This window comes from Xenopus laevis, chromosome 1S (assembly GCF_017654675.1).
Source record: "Xenopus laevis strain J_2021 chromosome 1S, Xenopus_laevis_v10.1, whole genome shotgun sequence".
NCBI lineage: Eukaryota > Metazoa > Chordata > Amphibia > Anura > Pipidae > Xenopus > Xenopus laevis.
In genome coordinates this window covers 80,793,804-80,814,216 of record NC_054372.1, presented here as the reverse complement: position 1 = coordinate 80,814,216, position 20,413 = coordinate 80,793,804, and the positions used below count along the sequence as shown (strand labels likewise).

The 20,413-nt window shown below is 41.1% G+C and overlaps 1 protein-coding gene across 21 annotated transcripts in view; it reads left to right on the top strand.

Annotated features, from left to right (window-relative positions):
• The window catches only part of ptprs.S (protein tyrosine phosphatase receptor type S S homeolog), a 380,500-nt gene that overhangs the window by 215,011 nt on the left and 145,076 nt on the right, over nucleotides 1-20,413 (top strand). For 11 of the 21 annotated variants that reach the window (XM_041579815.1, XM_018243491.2, XM_018243485.2 and 8 more), the window contains 3 exons: nucleotides 33-226; nucleotides 3,161-3,187; nucleotides 16,986-17,103. The exons of 7 other annotated variants lie outside the window; for them this stretch is intronic. In XM_041579815.1, the coding sequence (XP_041435749.1) occupies nucleotides 33-226; nucleotides 3,161-3,187; nucleotides 16,986-17,103 (339 nt within the window). The remainder of the gene's footprint in view (nucleotides 1-32; nucleotides 227-3,160; nucleotides 3,188-16,985; nucleotides 17,104-20,413) is intronic. 3 more of the 21 variants (XM_041579826.1, XM_018243490.2, XM_041579818.1) reach the window with 1 other exon arrangement.

The following is a 20,413-nucleotide window of genomic DNA, read 5'->3' as shown; positions in this document are numbered from 1 at the left end:
TTTTTTTAACTTTTCATTTGTTTGTATCACAGTGCCCAGTGCCCCACCACGTAAAGTAGAGGTGGAGGTACTCAACTCAACCGCTATTAAAGTGTTCTGGCGTTCTCCAATTCAAAATCGGCATCATGGTCAAATTCGTGGATACCAAGTCCACTATGTTAGAATGGAAAATGGAGAGGCAAGTGGATTGACCTTGATAAAAGATGTTATGTTAGCTGATGCTCAGGTAAGTGAAATATGGGGAAACAATAACATTAAAAATATTTTAATCCAGGATTCATTTTTTTTGTTTCCAGAAATGGCAAAAACTGTTTATGTTGCTAATGTTTATGTTGCTAAAATAAAATTTTAGCTTAAAGGACATGTAAAGCATACATTTTCCTACCATATATATATGTTGGGTACATCTCACCCCACCCAAATGGCATCAGTTATACTGCATATATTACCTCTGTTTGCTAGAGCCATCACATTTCCCTAAACTATTGATATTGGTCGGTACTGGAATTAGTCAGTTTCGTAAATTTAACCTGTTATGAAAATAATTGTGATGAGAAAGTGAAGAGGAGACCAAGCTCCTCCCTAATTCCTGCTATTCCAATGCTTCTGTTCAGATACTGGTAATTCAGAAATGGCTTGTCATTGCTCAAAACAGATTTTTTTTTTTTTGGAGCAAAAAATTCAAACACAATTTTCAGCAGAGGTGAAAATTGGTTTTCAATATAGGCAATTATTAGTATCATGGCTAATTTTGTCCTAAGAAACTGTTGATCAGAGAGAAAAAAATTGCATCCCATACATTATGACGTGGATGGAAAACCAGTGCTGTCCAACTTCTATGATACAAAGGGCCTTAATTTTTCTGGCCTACGTGGTGGTGGGCTGATAAGTGTTGACCACTTCCCCTTTTAAAACACACCCATGTTATCTCAAGAACTTTTATGACCATGTTTACATTAATGGTGGTAACACACAAAAAAACGAAATGGTTGGTGCTCACTGCAGGGATATCACTCGTATGAAAAGTGTTTTAAAAGAATTACAATATAATGTACCTGTGCACTGCGCTAGAAAAACTGGTGTGCTTACTTCAGAAAAACAACTATAGTTTATACACACAAGCTTCTGTGTATATAAACCGTTCTGAAGAATCCCATTGTATACTACAGCACAAATCTGTTATCTGCTTTGTATGCTGTGCCTTTTCTCCCTTTTTAGCTTTGAATGGCTGTCCCCATGGCCATACAACAGTTTGTTTATGTAAACTATAGTTGTGTTTCTGAATAAACACACCAATTTTGCCAGTGCAGCACAACAGTATATTATATTTTAATTACTTTCGTTTTTTGGTGTTACAGGTTCTTTAAATATTCCATAAACATACCCTAAATTCATGTGCTGTCTTCTCCCTGTGGATAACACTGCAATCCCCCAGCATATGATTAAACACCTTAGGGGCCCCTAACAACAAATTCCAAATGCTAACAAACCCCAAGAACAAACACTACCAGGCTCATGTCCCACAGGGTACAGAGTATGGCACACCCAGGGATCATAGGGCAGGCAGAGTATGGCACACCCAGGGAGCATAGAGCAGGCAGAGTATGGCACACCCAGGGAGCATAGGGCAGGCAGAGTATGGCACACCCAGGGACCATAGGGCAGGCAGAGTATGGCACACACAAGGACCATAGGGCAGGAAGAGTATGGCACACACATGGGAGCATAGGGCAGGCAGAGTATGGTGCACACAAGGAGCATAGGGCAGGCAGAGTATGGCACACATAGGGAGCATAGGGAAGGCAGAGTTTGGCACACACAAGGAAACGAGGGAAGGCAGAAAACAGGATACAGTGACACAATGCTGATGCCCCTCTAGCAGTTTGAGGTGTGAACAATGTGGCCACTTTCAGTCTGGGTTAGAGGTGTGAACAGTACAAAGCCAAAGCTACGTATGATAGAGGGTGCAAAGCTTTAGAAAAGGGATCTGTAAATGCTACTTGCTGATTGCTATAGGGAACTTTATTTCTCTTACATTACTCTGAAGTCTACACTGGACACAGCAAACTAGGTGGGACTTTGTTTACACAACTGCTAAAACATACCTCCCAACTGTCCTGTTTTTAGAGGGACAGTCCCTCTTTTGACAGCTCAACCTGCAGACCCTCATTTGTACTGGAAAGTCCTGTTTTTCTCTGCACTGAACAGCCAGAAAAAGAAACAAAGTTTCTAACTTAATTGGCTTTTGGCAGAGAGCCCAGAACAGCCAGAACAGCTGTCTTTTATGAAACCCAGGCATTCAGCTCAGCAGGGACAAACATAACAAATGTATCAACTTAGAACAAATATATCAATTTAGAACAGTTTAGCGGGTCGGCGAACCCCCCTTTTTAGAAGGTGAAAAATTAGACTTTACACTTCAATATTAGAAAAACAGTCAGAAATAGAAAATAGAAAGTAATTGGAAAGTCTTTATTTCTGGTGACCTATCCAAAACCAACTGAACTGAATAGTGTTGGAAGGAGAACAGTTGTTTAAAGGATGTTTTGGTACACATAAGGTACTAAGATCCAAATTATGGAAAGACTCAACTGAAAACCCCAAGTCCCAAGCATTCTTGATAATAGATCTCATACCTCTCATATGGATATACATTTCTTATATAGCTTTCGTTTTGGACTTCGAATTAGAGTTAAAAAAGTATTAAAGCTTCCAAAGCCTCTCTCTTTATGACCGTTCCTGCTTTAATCTGGGTTAATAGTTTATGTATTAATGACTGAGGCCAGAGACTTTTGCATTGAAGAAGCACATTGAGCACTTTCACTTTAAAGTGGTTGAAAGCCCCTGGCATAAGGGAACATATAGAAACATTTCTTTAAATTAGATATATTTTATTTAAGTTGTTTTTTTTCGGCGCATTTTGTTTAGTGAAACCCCAGTCAATATATATATATAAAAGACTTACTAATGGACCTATTATTATTTTTAAATACAAAGTAATTTTTTGTACAAAGAAAGTGAATATTATTTCATTTTTAATTACGGTAGTTTAAGGTTTCAGTTTTGTATACTTTTTGTCAATATGGAGTTTAACCAGTCAGACCATTTATAAAATCTATAATATATATTCTTCCTCTTCTGCTTTCCGTTCCTTACTTAGTGGGATATGGATGATACAGCTGAATATGTAAGTAGTTGTAGCTACTTGGACTATTTTCTTGCCTGTTTGATTATTGAAATGTTAATTTATAAACACAGGCTCACTGACGACGCAATTGCAGTTGGGACTGTGGGAAGAAAAGAAGCAGTAGTTAATTAAAGTTACATGTGCTTTTGATCCAACAGCTCCTTCAAATTGTGCATAATTGCACTTGGCAGTGCTGCCTTCTTCCCAACTCCTGTTGAAAACTAAGCACAAGGGCATCTACTGATGTAGGAGAACCCTGGGGCTATCACCAAAGCGACCCGCATCAGTGCTGCATTTTAAAGAAAAAAAGTGACTTACAATTGAAATTGCACATTGCACTTGTGTTCATAAGTGAGCCATATGATATTTAGAAGCTTTGGCATTGCATTTTGAAGAAAGTATTTAATAGAGTCAGTTTTTGGTTTTGTTTTGCTTTTTTAACTACAATTCACAGGTCAGGCACAGGCAGTCAGGCACAGGCAGTCAGGCACAGGCTTCATTGATGTATTTACTTTTCTTTCTTTGAAATGAATCAGACGATGTTTGCCCCAACTGCATTAATACAGTCTCCCACTTTTAAATGTTATTGTGTTATTATATTAGAACTGGATTATATCACAGAGCTCTCATGAGATTTGTGTATTGCAAAAGATTCAATATAGGTTGCCAAAAAATTTAATCTATAAAGGCTGGAGTGAATGGATGTCTAACATAATTGACAGGACACAACTTCCTCCTTTACAGCTCTCTTTAGAGCTTACCAGTTACTAATCAGTAACTACTCAGTGACTTAAAGTGGGCCATATTGGACATAATAGTTCAGTTCATTTGCTTTTGAAATTAACCTAACCTGAAAAGCAAACAAACTGAACAGTTATGTCCCATGTGGCTCCACTGCAAGTCTCTGACTAACTGAGAGGTTAAAGAGCTGCAATGCAGGAATTTGTGTTCATGCTACTATGGTGGACATATATTCCATTCTGTTAGGGATGCACCAAATCAACCAATTTGGGATTCAGTTAAATCCTAAATCCTTATTGAAAGATTTGGCTGAATTCTGAACCAAACCCAAATCATGTAATTTTAAGGATTCTGATTCATTTTGACAGGCACTTGGATTTGGCAGAATCCTGCTGAAAAAACCTGAATCCCTAAAGGAATTTGGTACATCCCTTCTTTTGGTGAATGTGTACTATTTATTTAAGTAAATGTAGCTTGACAATGGCCATTAGAATAATAATTGTTCAATTATAATGAAAACAATATAATAGGTTGTTTTGGAATTAATTAGCATTATTTCTGAAATTAAGAGTGTGTGTAACACTGAGGGGCAGACGTTGACACTCAGTGGGTAGGCTTATGGTATCAGGGAGCGGCACTTTGATGTAGCTATTGGTGATTGGCTGACCGCAGTGTCATTAAGAGAAAGTCATTTGGCATTCCCTTATTTAGAAAACCGGACAGGCACTTTTGACCCAGACAGCCCTGGGCTAGCCTGTACATAGCTAATACCCACAGATACTACATAAATATCACTCAAGTTTACTGTAGAAACAAACACATCAGAAATGAGAAGATGAGCTGTTTTAGTAATCAGGACCACCAATTTTTTTTAAATAATTAAATTTAACAGCCAACACATTGGAAATTATGAATGGCATATTCAACAAACAATAGGGGCATAGTTTGCTTTAATTAGCCCCATGTTTTTTCAAAATATGTAAAAATTACGGTTATGTGAGAGAAATGTGGCAAATTGTTGTAAATTGTCTGTGAAAATGTGTCAATGTATTTTCCTCATACAATTATAGTAGGGAAAATTCACTATAATATTTTCACCATAAATAAATTGAGTATGTGGGGAATTAGCATGGAGAAGGTGACATAGATAAAGAGATACAAAAGTGGCTGCTCTGTCTTTATAATGGAAGTTCACCAGCCTAAAATATGTCTGTTGGTGAAAATTCATTCATTCATGCTAGGCTAGTTTGCCAAAATTTGTATTTGTATTTTAGAAAACTGCAGATATAGTAGCGAATTATCTTTTTTGGCAAAAATACACCAAATATATTACTTTAAATAATTAAGGCATGTAACTTGCAGTCTTTCTTTTCAATGTTACAAGTGTTTGTTTTAACCAATTTTTTTGTATGTTTTACATTGGCCTATTCCTTGCAATTATGCAGCTAATCTATTTTTTTTTTACTTGTTTTCCTTTCTAGTCTACCTCTTTTAAGTTTGCAGTTTAAAGGCGTTGTTCACCTTCCAACACTTTTTTCATTTTACTTGTTTTCAGAGCGTTCATCAGATATAAAACTTTTTTTCAATTGTATTTTCAATCTGTGACTGTTTTTCTAATATCAAAGTTTAAAGCTTTATTTTTCACCTTCTTATGTCTTTCTAAAGTACTGATTACGCCAGCTTGGTTCGTGTGTTTAACAGAGAATATCTAAACATATTTATCCCATTTAACACAGAAAACTGCGTCACAGCATCCCATCTAATTAAAGCATTCATCATTGATAAAGGGATACTGTCATGGGAAATTTTGTTTTTCCAAAATGCATCAGTTAATAGGGCTGCTCCAGCAGAATTCTGCACTGAAATCCATTTCTCAAAAGAGCAAACAGATTTTTTTATATTCAATTTTGAAATCTGACATGGGGCTAGACATATTGTCAATTTCCCAGCTGCCCCAAGTCATGTGACTTGTGCTCTGATAAACTTCAATCACTCTTTACTGCTGTACTGCAAATTGGAGTGATATCACCCCCTCCCTTCCCCCCCCCCCCAGCAGCCAAACAAAAGAACAATGGGAAGGTAACCAGATAACAGCTGCCTGGTAAATCTAAGAACAGCACTCAATAGTAAAAACCCATGTCTCAATGATACACATTCAGTTACATTGAGAAGGAAAAATAGCAGCCTGCCAGAAAGCATTTCTCTCCTAAAGTGCAGACACAAGTCAAATGACCAGGGGCAGCTGGGAAATTGACAAAATGTCTAGCCCTATGTCAGATTTCAAAATTGAATATAAAAAAAATCTGTTTGCTCTTTTGAGAAATGGATTTCAGTGCAGAATTCTGCTGGAGTAGCACTATTAACTGATGCTTTTTGAAAAAAACACGTTTTCCGATGACAGCATCCCTTTAACCATGGTGCTTTGGTATGCTAATAAAAAGGTGCAGAGGTGGGCTAGGCCGGCTGTGAGCCCTAGGCATCCCAGCTGGCCAGCTCGCCCCCTCCCTCCCCTGTAGATTGTGCGCACATGCGCGGTGAACCTCTCTCCAGCATGCATGCACAGTGAAGCTCTCGTGCACATGCGCGGTGAAGCTCTCTGATGTGCTCACAAATGCGATGTGACGCTTGCGCATACGTGCTGGTAGAGGAGCGGAAGAGATAGCAATAGCTTACCAGCACCCCCCAATTGTTGCGCCCTAGGCAGCTACCTCTTCTGCCTACCCCTAGTTCCGGCCCTGAAAAGTTGAAATGCATTAAATGAGTTTAGATGACTTTAGATAACACAGTTTCTTCAGTTAATCCCGAGTCATGATGCATTTAACACACAAATCCAAGTGGCTTCATCTGTACCTCTGGGAGGCAGGGTTACCAATTGTTCTAAATTTATACATTAGCTGATTCATTCCTTATCTTTGCCCCTGCTGATCAGAATCTCATTCAAAAGCAACTGTTATAATTTATACAATAGTTGCCACTATTCCACAAATTTTGCTGAGAAATGTTTCAGCTAACTAGCTGTCACACTTACCGACCTGGGAGGAACCGTTGATGTTGAAGAAGACAACCCTTACAGCCCCCTCACAAGTACAACCCCCAAATAGGCACGGAGGGAGGCTAGTGAAGGTGAGGTTTGGGAGCCTGTGAACTGGATACTCTGATCTTGTAGGAAAACTTCAGGTGCTGGGTAACGTGACTGCAGGGAGCACAGAGAAATACGAGATTAGTAGTGTAAACAGCGAGGAGCAGGAATCTGTAGTCACAGGAGAGAAGTTCTCAGCAAGCACCTTGGCGTCAGCCGTAACAGGTCCTGGCGTAGCGTCCAGCAGGAATGATGTTCGACTTAAGTGAAGACGTTAGGTCATGTAACCTCACAACACTGAGAGATCAGGGAGATGTTCCAGTAGGCAAATTGGAGAACACAAGGCTGGATACCCAGGGGTTAATTCGGAGCGTGGTCGATCAGGCAAACAAGGTTGGCAATGGTAAATCAAAGTCCATGCATAAGTGCCAAGGGTTAATGTAGTAGGGTAGTCAGATAACAGGCAGGGTCGGCAACAATGAATCGGTCCAAACGAAGTACCAGGGGTTAATGCAGCAGAATAATCAAACAGCAAGCAGGGTTGGCAACAATGAATCAGTCCAAGCAAAGTCCAGGGGTTAATACAGCAGAATAGTCGAGAGACAGAAGCAGAGTCAAAAGCCAAGTTCAATAGAATTCAAATAGTCACTTACTCAGAGTGTAGCTAGGAAACCACGATGTCCAAGCACCTGAGAGTCCTCTGCGCTGGGCTAAATGGTGTAGCCTACGTCATCCTGCTGCGCCGCCTGAATCCCTGGAGCCGGCACCGCGACGCCCTGTGATGACGTCACTGAGACGCACCGTGCTGCTGCTCGGTGAGTACCTGACATTGCCCCCCCTTAGGAGCGGCCTCTGGACATGAATCCGAGTAGGCTTGTTTGGGTATCTCTGATGGTAATCTTCTAATAATTCAGTGGCATGAACATTAACAGCAGGTTCCCAAGAATTTTCTTCCAGACCATACCCCTTCCATTTGATGAGATATTGAACCTTTCTGTTCCTAATCCTGGAGTCCAGAATCGATTCCACTTCATATTCCTCATGATCAGAGACGACAATAGGATCAGGAACCACAGACCTTCGACCCATAAACTGATTTGGGACAACTGGTTTCAGAAGTGCCGAATGAAAAACTGGATGGACCCGTAAAGACTTCGGAAGCAGAAGTTCACAAGCCACAGGATTAATCTTCCGTAGGATCTTAAAAGGTCCAATAAAACGTTGAGCCAACTTCTTTGTTGGACAGTTAAATCTCAAATTAAGAGTTGAAAGCCAAACGTTGTCCCCCACCTTATATTCTGGATCTGGACCTCTCTTCTTATCAGCAAAATATCTAAAGTCCAACTGAGCCTTACGCAAATTTTGGCAAAGAGTCGGAATGTTGGCTGTCAAAAATTCCAGTCTTTCCTGTGCCGCAGGAACAGATACAACCTGAGGCACACCTGGAACCATAGTTGGATGAAAACCCAGATTGGCATAGAAAGGAGTTTGTTTGGTGGAAGAATGCGTTGAATTGTTATAAGCAAACTCCGCCATTGAAAGAAGTGAGGCCCAATTATCTTGGAGAAAAGATGAAGAACACCTTAAATATTGCTCCAAGGTTTGATTCGTTCTTTCCATCTGTCCATTCGTCTGAGGATGGTAAACCGAGGAGAAAGACAAATCAATTTGCAAACCCTTACACAAGGCTCGCCAAAATTTCGAAGTAAATCATACACCTCTATCTGAGACGATATTTTCTGGTAGACCATGAAGACGAACAATCTCCTGAATAAAAGTTTTAGCCAATTTAGGAGCAGAAGGAATGCCACTGAGGGGAATGAAGTGAGCCAGCTTAGTAAGCCGATCTACTACAACATAAATCCTTCAGAACAGGGAAGATCTGTAATAAAATCCATAGAAATGGAGCCCCATGGACGATTCGGTATTGGTAATGGATGTAGCAGACTCAATGGTTTAGAAGTAATTCCCTTGCATCTAGCACAAGTCTCACAGGAGCGAACATACCTTGCGCAATCACTACCCAATGTGGGCCACCAGAAATGACGACAGGCCAAATCAAGAGTCTTTCGTAATCCAGAATGCCCTGCAAGTGGAACATCATGGACATAACCCAAGGCCTCCGATCTAAGATTTGATGGAACAAAGAGTCTATCCTTGAAGTAATAAAGTAATAAAGTAATAAAGGCCCTCATGTGCCCTCAACACGGGTTTCCCAGAAATGGACACAGAAGTACTCTGCTCTTTAATCTATTGTAGTAAAGAAGGTTGAATCAGCAAAAAATTACTTGGTTGAAGAATAGGATCAAGACCACCTGAGCGAGAAGAATCCGGAGAGAACATTCGAGACAAGGCATCAGCCTTGACATTCTTTGCCCCAGGCCGATAAGTTATATGAAGCTGGAAACGGGAAAAGAACAATGCCCATCGAGCTTGCCTAGGTTTGAGTCTTTTGGCCGAGCGAAGGTACTCTAAATTTTTATGATCCGTCAGAACCAAGATTGGATGTAAGGAACCTTCCAAAAGATGCCTCCATTCCTCTAAAGCCAATTTGATTGATAATACAGTAACTCTCTGTCTGCGACGTCATAGTTCTGTTCTGATTCGGATCATTTCTTGGAAAAGAAAGCCACTGGATGTAACAGACCTTGAGGGACAGATCGTTGGGAAAGAACAGCTCCCACAGCGACCTCCGAAGCATCAACCTCCAAAATGAAGGGCAAAGATGGTTCTGGATGAGTAAGGACAGGAGCAGTTGTGAAAGCTTTGAGCTGAGATGGACCACTTAAACTTAACTTTTTGCTTAATTAAATCAGTAAGCAGTTTAATGATGCCAGAAAAATTTCAAATAAATTTACGATAAATAATCCAATAAATCTTTGCATCGCCTTACGGTCACTAGGAGTTGGCCAATCAAGAATAGCAGAAACTTTCTTAGAGTCCATAAAAATGCCATTAGTAGAGATGACAAAGCCCAAAAATTCTATTTGATCCTTCTCAAATTCACATTTTTCCGCTTTGACTACTAAGTTGTGTGAACGTAGTCGAGAAAAAACCTCGCGCATGTGTCTGCGGTGATCCTCCAACAATGAAGAATAGATTAGAATGTCATCCAAGTATGCTACCACAAAGGTATCCAAAATGTCCCGAAAAATATTGTTTATAAAGTGTTGGAAAGTTGCGGGTGCGTTGCACAAGCCAAATGGCATAACGAGATATTCGTAGTGTCCATATCGCATGCGAAACGCAGTCTTCCACTCATCTCCTTATCTTACTCGAATTAGATTGTAAACTCCTTTAAGATCAAGTTTAGAAAAAACGGTTGCTGAACCTAATCTCTGGAAAAGTTCATGAATTAAGGGAAGAGGATACCTGTTCTTGATGGTAACTTTATTTAATTCCCGGTAGTCAATACAGGGTCGTAGTGATTGGTCCTTCTTTTCAACAAAGAAAATTCCTGCCCCTGCTGGAGACGTGGAGGACCTGATAAAACCCTTCCTCAAATTTTCACCAATATAATCCTGTAGAACCTTGAGTTCGGGCTCAGAGAGAGGGAAAATACGCCCAAAAGGAATAGGTAGTTACATAGTTACATAGTTACATAGTTAAATTGGGTTGAAAAAAGACAAAGTCCATCAAGTTCAACCCCTCCAAATGAAAACCCAGCATCCATACACACACCCCTCCCTACTTTTAATTAAAATTCTATATACCCATACCTATATTAACTATAGAGTTTAGTATCACAATAGCCTTTAATATTATGTCTGTCCAAAAAATCATCCAAGCCATTCTTAAAGGCATTAACTGAATCAGCCATCACAACATCACCCGGCAGTGCATTCCACAACCTCACTGTCCTGACTGTGAAGAACCCTCTACGTTGCTTCAAATGAAAGTTATTTTCTTCTAGTCTAAAGGGGTGGCCTCTGGTACGGTGATCCACTTTATGGGTAAAAAGGTCCCCTGCCATTTGTCTATAATGTCCTCTAATGTACTTGTAAAGTGTAATCATGTCCCCTCGCAAGCGCCTTTTTTCCAGAGAAAACAACCCCAACCTTGACAGTCTACCCTCATAATTTAAGTCTTCCGTCCCTCTAACCAATTTAGTTGCACGTCTCTGCACTCTCTCCAGCTCATTTATATCCCTCTTAAGGACTGGAGTCCAAAACTGAACTGCATACTCCAGATGAGGCCTTACCAGGGACCTATAAAGAGGCATAATTATGTTTTCATCCCTTGAGTTAATGCCCTTTTTTATGCAAGACAGAACTTTATTTGCTTTAGTAGTCACAGAATGACACTGCCCAGAATTAGACAACGTGTTATCTACAAAGACCCCTAGATCCTTTTCATTTAAGGAAACTCCCAACACATTGCCATTTAGTGTATAACTTGCATTTATATTATTTTTGCCAAAGTGCATAACCTTGCATTTATCAACATTGAACCTCATTTTCCAGTTTGCTGCCCAGTTTTCCAGTGACAGATCACGTTGCAAAGTGGCAGCATCCTGCATGGAACCTATAGTTCTGCACAATTTAGTATCATCTGCAAAAATAGAAACAGTACTTTCAATGCCCACCTCCAGGTCATTAATAAACAAGTTGAAAAGCAAGGGACCTAGTACAGAGCCCTGCGGTACTCCACTAACAACACTGGTCCAATTAGAAAATGTTCCATTTACCACCACTCTTTGTAGTCTATCTTTTAGCCAGTTCTCTATCCAGGTACAAATACTATGTTCCAGGCCAACATTCCTTAATTTAACCAGTAACCTTTTGTGTGGCACTGTATCAAATGCTTTAGCAAAGTCTAAGTAAATCACATCCACTGCCATCCCAGAATCGAGGTCTCTACTTACATTCTCGTAAAAAGAAATTAAGTTAGTCTGGCAAGATCTATTACGCATAAAACCATGCTGGCACAAACTCATAGTATTATGATTTGCTATGAAGTCCAGTATCTTATCCTTTATTAACCCTTCGAAAAGCTTTCCTAATACTGACGTCAGACTAACTGGCCTATAGTTTTGAGGCTGAGAACGGGATCCTTTTTTGAATAGAGGCACCACATTAGCAATTCGCCAGTCTCTCGGCACTATGCCAGATCTCAATGAATCCTGAAAAATTAAGTAAAGAGGTTTGGCAATCACAGAGCTAAGCTCGCTAATTACCCTGGGATGAATACCATCTGGCCCTGGACCAGGAAGTAAGTCTATAGGACAATCGTATGCCCGGTGTGGAGGAAGCATATCTGCACTTTTCTCATTGAAAACATCTAAAAATTCATGATACACCCTTGGGACTGAAGAAAGTAAATTCTGATTTCCCTCCGAAACACAGACCAAAGCTTGTTGAGAAGCGGGTAACCCCTTTTTAAAACAGTTCTTTAGACAATGATGAAAAGGATAGTTTCCCCCGAGCCCAGTCAATAAAAGGATTGTGGATCTTTAACCATGGTAAACCAATAATGATTGGAAACAAGGGTGAAGGAACAACGTCAAAACGAATAATTTCATGATGAGACATATTTATTGATACATTTAAGGGTTCAGTCTCTAAAGAAACGGGTCCAGAACCTATAGGTGAACCGTCCGCCATTCTGATCATCACCGGCTGAGATCTTGGACGTAACGGAATACTATGGGTACAGGCAAATTAAGAATCAAGGAAGCAACTACTAGCTCCAGAGTCAATGATCGCCGCCACTTGCAACTGCTTTCTTCCCCACTGTAACGAAAGCAAAAAGGAAACATGGGCATTCTCAAGATGCAAACGTATTCCCAACCCACAGCCTCTGGAGGAAACATTACCATCCGGGCGAAGAGGGCATGTACGTAACAGGTGGTCGGCTGAGCTGCAGTATAAACAAAGATTCAAGCGTCTCCTCCTCAATCTCTCCTCAGGACTCAGGCTAGGACGGGTCAAACCGAGCTGCATAGGCTCAGTGGTAGAAACAGATGCAGACGAGGCGCCTGGAATGGGCGCTCTAGGGACCACCCAGGAGACTGGAACGGAAGACTTCTCAGTACGTCTCTCCCTCAAGCGTCTGTCAATCTGGATGGTAAGCTGAATAGGTTCGTCCAAAGGAACTGGAACTCCAAATCTGGCTAGTTCGTCCTTTAACTGAGTTGACAGCCCAACTCGATAATGATGTCTGAGGGCAGACTCATTCCAACTGGTATCAACAGCCCACCTCCGAAATTCCGCAGCGTAATCTTCGACAGGGCGCTTCCCTTGTGTAAGGGCGTGCAATGCTTCTTCTGCAGTTTCCGGCCGTTGCGGATCATCATATAAGGATGCCATAGCTGCAAAGAAGGTCTCGACATCCTTCAGAAGGGGGCTATTTAGCTCCAAAAGGCGGTGAGCCCAGGTTTGAGGTTCTCCTTGAAGAAATGAAATAACCGTTCCCACTTTCTTTTTCACCAGCATAAGTCTTGGGTTTCATAGAGAACAATAACCTACAGCTGTTCCAAAAGGACCGAAACTGCATGCGATCCCCTCCAAACTTTTCCGGTAAATGGATCTTTGGTTCCAGACGCCCAGAAGCGGAAGCAGAAGAGGCGTCGGCGTCATCAGCAGGAAGTTCAGTCAAACGAGCTTGAATACTTTGGTAACCACCTTGCAAGTCTTGGACAACTCTCGATAGGGCCGCCATTTGTTGGGATAAAGTCTCTAGAATACTTGCTTCCTCAATAGGTTCCTGTTGGTAGGGCTCGGACATACTGTCACACTTACCGACCCGGGAGGAACCGTTGATGTTGAAGAAGACAACCCTTACAGCCCCCTCACAAGTACAACCCCCAAATAGGCACGGAGGGAGGCTAGTGAAGGTGAGGTATGGGAGCCTGTGAACTGGATACTCTGATCTTGTAGGAAAACTTCAGGTGCTGGGTAACGTGACTGCAGGGAGCACAGAGAAATACGAGATTAGTAGTGTAAACAGCGAGGAGCAGGAATCTGTAGTCACAGGAGTGAAGTTCTCAGCAAGCACCTTGGCGTCAGCCGTAACAGGTCCTGGCGTAGCGTCCAGCAGGAATGATGTTCGACTTAAGTGAAGACGTTAGGCCACGTAACCTCACAACACGGAGAGATCAGGGAGATGTTCCAGTAGGCAAATTGGAGAACACAAGGCTGGATAACAGGCAGGGTCGGCAACAATGAATCAGTCCAAACGAAGTACCAGGGGTTAATGCAGCAGAATAATCAAACAGCAAGCAGGGTTGGCAACAATGAATCAGTCCAAGCAAAGTCCAGGGGTTAATACAGCAGAATAGTCGAGAGACAGAAGCAGAGTCAAAAGCCAAGTTCAATAGAATTCAAATAGTCACTTACTCAGAGTGTAGCTAGGAAACCACGATGTCCGAGCACCTGAGAGTCCTCTGCGCTGGGCTAAATGGTGTAGCCTACGTCATCCTGCTGCGCCGCCTGAATCCCTGGAGCCGGCACCACGACGCCCTGTGATGTCGTCACTGGGACGCACCGTGATGCTGCTGGAACGCACAGACGTGCTGGAACGCACAGGATGCGCTGGAGCGCACAGGACGCGCTGCTCGGTGAGTACCTGACACTAGCAAATTGTAATAGTTCACTGTCTGCACCTGCTGCCAGACAGAAGCACCATAGACAGAACATTCAACTTTAAACTTAAATTTTTGATTTAAAGGAGAAGGAAAGGTTAAAACTAAGTAAGCCTTATCAGAAAGGTCCATCTAAATATACCAGTAAACCCCCAAAGTAGTGCTGCTCTGAGTCCCCTGTCAAAAGAAACACTGCATTTCTTTCCTTCTATTGTGTACACATGGGCTTCTGTATCAGACTTCTTGCCTTCAGCTTAGACCTCATTGCCCTGGGCAAGAGCATGCTCCGTTTTCTCCTCTTCCCCACCCCCCTCCCTTCTCTACTGTAATCTGAGCCCAGAGCTAGGAGTGAGCAGGGAGAGACTCAGGCAGGAAGTGAAGTCACACCATGTTAATACTGCAGCTCCTATCCTAAACAAACAGAGAGTTTCTAGAGCTTTTTACTCAGGTATGGTAAAACATTCTACAGAATAAATATAGCATTCTAGCTTGCACTATTGCAGCTAATCTATTGGCAATAAAATGCCTCCGTAGCTTTCCTTCTCCTTTAAAATGGTCAAAAATAAAACATGGAAAAAAAATTTGAAAACATATTAACAAAAAACAGTGTAATGCTGTGTTGCTGTCAGAATGATTAACCCTCCACAAAACGTAGTTATTGTTTCATATTTGCCTGTAAAGGTCATCAAGCCCACTGCATGGCTTCTAATTGGGACACTAGCAACCAGATATTTAAATTACAAAACTAAAGGCACAAAAATGTAATTACAAAATTAAAACTAAAATGCAAAGAGCACCTGCAAAATGTTGTCATGCTAGAAGTTCATTTAATGATGAATTTCCCTTCAAGCATTCTCTAACATACTCTACTCTACTGAATATTGTTTGGCTCGGGAATGGGTGGGTGGGTGTGAAATTATTTTTGCTCTTTACCAGTCCTACTTATATTCACAGGGATTCTACTTTTTTTCTATATTGCAGAAATAAAAACTTTTTTTGCTGCATCATTGGGTAAAAAGATAGCAAGAGTGTGCGTGGGCGGGAATAAAAGAAAGGTGTGATGTCAAAAGGGGCTGGGCCATGACATAAAAGGGGGCAGGCCACGACATGGATAGCTGAAGACGGAGGACAAAAGCTACATTTAAGCTAAGTTTACAGGGGATTGGGGGCAGGCCGAGGGGTCTTTTTAAAAGGGTATTACAAATTTACCGGCAGCTACATTGTACTCCCGGCCTTGGCAGGAGTTTTACCGGCTAAGCCGGTAAAATACCGACCGGGGTGGCAACCCTAAGACTATTACTAAGAATCTAAGATTATTTAGATATTTTGGGCCGGATGTAATGCATGCTCTCCAGTGTAATCTGTCTAGATTCTTCTTGAGAAATGCACGCTCCTAGCCCTATATAATTAACAGCTTCCCTGGATATTCTTGCTTATTACTGACAATAAACACACCATCCACAGAGGTTATAGAAGAATTTCACATTTTTTCTTTTTGAAAAAAATGGGAATACTAAAAGAATTGCAGAACGTATGCAGAACTTGGAAAGGTAGTATATAATTATGTCTTCACGAAGGGGTAAGAATGTACCTTGTCCAGGGCCCACTGGAGACTTTTCCTGTTCTTAGGAGGCCAGTCTGACCCTGCTGATGCTTCCCTCCAGTAGAGCTAGCAGTAGCTCACAATCTAAGGGGATGATTTATCAAGGTTCGAATTTGAATTGTTGCCACGATTCGAATTGTTTTTGTACAATAACTCACAAATTCAAATGATATTTTCAAAAACTCAAATCTCTGGTATTTATGAAGCAAGAAAAAAACTTGAATGTAAAAAAAAAAAAATCAGCATTTAAAAGATGGTGAGTTCATGTAGAAGTCAATGGGAGTTGTCCTAGGTAAAATTCAAGGCATTTTTTAATTAGAGTTTTCAAGTTTTAATTCGAGTTTGTAAACTCACAAATTTGAGTTTTAAACCTATAAACTGGAAAAAATTCAAGGTATTCAAATTTTTAATCCTATAAATTCGAGGTTTTTTTCATTATTGTATTAGGTCGATTTTTTTTTACATTCAAATATTCACATTTTTTTTAAATTAGGAGTTTATTCGAAGCAGAAAAAACCTCACAAACCTCATATTAGATTTTTGATAAATAATGGCAAAACTGTGCTTCAATTAGAAACTGTTATATAATAAATCGTATTGTATACTAAAAATTCAAGTTTGTGAAAGTTGTTGCAGCAATGTGCACCTTGACTTTGTGATGGAAGTACTTACATTTTTTGTGACTGTATATTACTGCTTGCAAACTAATGACTTTGTTTTCGCTGCATGAATTGAAGCTTTTGCAATACAAGAAAGTACTGGATTTTGTTTATAATTATTCTTGTATTAACAGGAAATGATAATATCTGGTCTCCAACCAGAAACGTCTTATTCCATAACAGTTGCCGCTTACACCATGAAAGGAGATGGTGCTCGCAGCAAACCCAAAATTGTTACTACAAAAGCTGCAGGTAAGATCCCTAAGAACTATTTAATGGAGCCTGCAGGTTATTATATTCATTTGTTTTCTTTAGATTTTTTAAATTTTACTGTTTTTTTTTTAATCATTATGTAGGGTCGTTAAGTTGTGTGGCTCTTAATACTGATAAGAAAAAAGGCCATGTTCACAAGAGCTTACAGCATAGGCATCTACATTAACAGACAAGGGGACTAATTGGGTTTCCCCCTTTAACAGGGCCAATATTAATGCCCAGATCACCATAATGGTGTTCCAAGAGACCTAAAGATACAGTCGGATTGTGTCGTTGCATGTTTTGATCTGACAAAATAAATGGGTGACTGTTACTACTATTTTTCGAACATAACTTTTGTCTGATTTGTTATTTTTCCTGCTTATTTTAATCTGAATGGTTAATGGCAGATTGTTAGACTGAAATGAACAAGCATTAGTCGCACAAAGAATTAAATCTGCACGTCTATGGCCAAATAAATAATAAAATGATAAAATTAGTTAGCCAGAAAGGTAATCTATAAAGGCTGGAGCAAACATATGTCTGACATAATAGTCAGGACACAACTTTGCAGCTCTCTAACCTGTTATCAGTCAGTAACCAATCAATGACTTCCATATGGGACTGTTAAGTGAGTTTTCTTTTGAATCTGACCTGTGTACTAAATGATGAAAAGCAAACTAGCTTAACTAACTCTTATGTCCCATGTGGCCCCCACCCCCTTTTAAGGAGAATCAAACCCTTAATAAAAAAAACCCTACCCTACATAGACCCCCCTCCCTCCTCCCCCCAGCCTAGCTGCCCCCCCCCAGGCAAATGACCCTAACTCTTTACTTACCCCTCCGTGCAGATTCTGTCCAGTGGAGTTCACAGCAGCCATCTTCTTCTCTTCGGTAATCTTCAGAATGAGACCGGCAGATCGGCATATGTGCAGATGGAGCATTTTCTGTTTTGTAACAACTGCATGTGCCGAAACTCGTGAAAATTGGCAAAGCGCCAGTCTCATTCCAAAGATTATCAAAGAGCCGGAAGTTGGCTACCGTGAGCTGGATAGAATCTGCACCAGGGGGTAAGTAAAGACTTAGGGCATTTGCCCAGGGTAACAGCTAGGCTGGTGGGGGGGGGCAGAGGGGTCTATGTAGGGTAGGGGGTTAATTTATGGTTGAATTCTCCTTTAACTCTAAACATGGCAGTAAGATCAATGCATAATACTCGGGTACCCAGGGTTTTCCAGATAATGGATCTTTCTGTAATTTGGATCTTCATACCTTAAAGGACAGATTTATCAAGGGTCAAATTTCGAGTTCATGGAAGTTATTTAAAACTCCCATGGCATTCAATTGGCCTTCGTGACATGGTCCTGTCCTGGTTCTCTTCTTACCTCACTAATCATTCAGTGTTTCCTACAATGGAGTATCATCTTCTCCCCTACCTCTTTCTGTTGGGGTTCCTCATGGCTCTTTCCTGGGCCTTTTATTATTTACTCTCTATACGTCCTCCCTCTGCAAACTAATCAGCTCGTATGGTCTCCAATACCACCTCTATGCTGACAATACTCAGATCTATTTCTCCTCTCCTTATCTTAATCCAGAGCTCTTAACTCGGTTCTCCTTCTGCCTGTCCGCTATCTCTACTTGGATGTCACTCTGTTGGGACAGAAGCTGCATTTAATGAATATAAACACTATAATAAATGTTGTAAATCAGCAATCCAGAAGGCAAAGAAAGGAAATGAAGAATGCATTGCGGCAGATGCTAAAGGTGGCCATACACGGGCCGATAAAAACTGCCGACAGACAGAGTCGGCAGCTTATTGGCCCGTGTATGGGGGCCCCCGACGGGCTTCCCCGATCGAGATCTGGTGGAAAGTCGGCCAGATCTCGATCGGATGGGACTAAAAATCCCGTCGGATCACGGCCGCATCTATTCGTTGATGCGGTCCCGCGATCCGCCCGTTCGCTAGGATCCGATCATTGGGCCCTAGGGCCCACGATCTGATCAGCCCGATATTGCCCACCTCAAGGTGGGCATATCGGAGGGAGATCCGCTCGTTTGGCGACACGCCAAACGAGCGGATCTCTCCATGTATGGCCACCTTAAGACTAACCCCAAAAAGTTTAGTAAAAAGATGCAGGTTGAGAGTGTTGCTCCATTAAATAATGGTACCAATATGGTTGTAACAGATACAGAAAAGGTGAATGTGTTAAATCAGTCCTTTTCTTCAGTGTATACAATAGAGGCGTCTGAGTTCCCACACTCACTTCATAGCTGCACTGATGGCTCAGCTCAATCTAGTCAGTGGCTGAATCAGAATATGATCCATAAAGCTTAAAGGAGAACAATCGGGAAAATCGAATTTTCCCAGTGGACAGATAGGATGAAAATAATAATATTCTCAAATATATTCATTTAACAGAAATACTTACTTTTTGAAAAGCATTCAATAATATTACAGTCAGTCAGAATGCTTTCTCTGAGAGCCAGTTCAAGCAATTGCTGAATGGGAGTGGCTATACCCCAACTGTGATGTCACGTAGCAACTAGCAAAGTCCCATCCTCTTCATGCTGAATTCAAAGCATCCACACACCAACTGCAGTCTCTGGAATCTCATTCTGAGAACAGTAAGGCTGCTATTCTTTTATAGTGCAAAAATGCTGATATTATTGGCAGAATTAGGTTATCACATTCTCCCAGATCAAAGACAAGACAGAGCATGGTAAATATTGTACAGATATTTAAAAAAAAAAACAGGGTATTACATTTTGCATATGTCTCTGTAGGTCAATAACAACCAGCCAGCAATTCACTTTGAATGGGCTGCTTACTACAAGGTCCAAAATATGGGTAATTGAACTGGTACAAATTAGCACCTATGTCTGAAATCGGCCTCTTTCTGTCTATAAATGTATGTGTGTTTGTGTGTGATTTAGTCTCCCAGTAACTTGCTTGTGTTTGCTTCAGATACAGCCATGGAGCACCCATTAAAGTTGAAATAGGACTAAAGGGCACAGGTTTTAGAGCAGATAAACTCTGTACAATACAATAGATTTAGTTATTTTACATGCATCTAAACCCATTGTATTAACCATTTAAGTGCCACAGAACGTAGAATCTACGTTCTGTGGAAAAGTATCTTGAAATGCCACAGAACGTAGATTCTACGTTCTGCAGCATATGCGTGCGGGGGAGCTCAGGAGCGGCTTTAAATGCTGCTCGCTCCTTCCCCGCTCGCTCAGAACCCCCTAGGCAACGAGCGGAGCGGGTGGGAAAGGGGCTCCTGGGGCGCGATCGTCCAGGGGCCCCATAAACG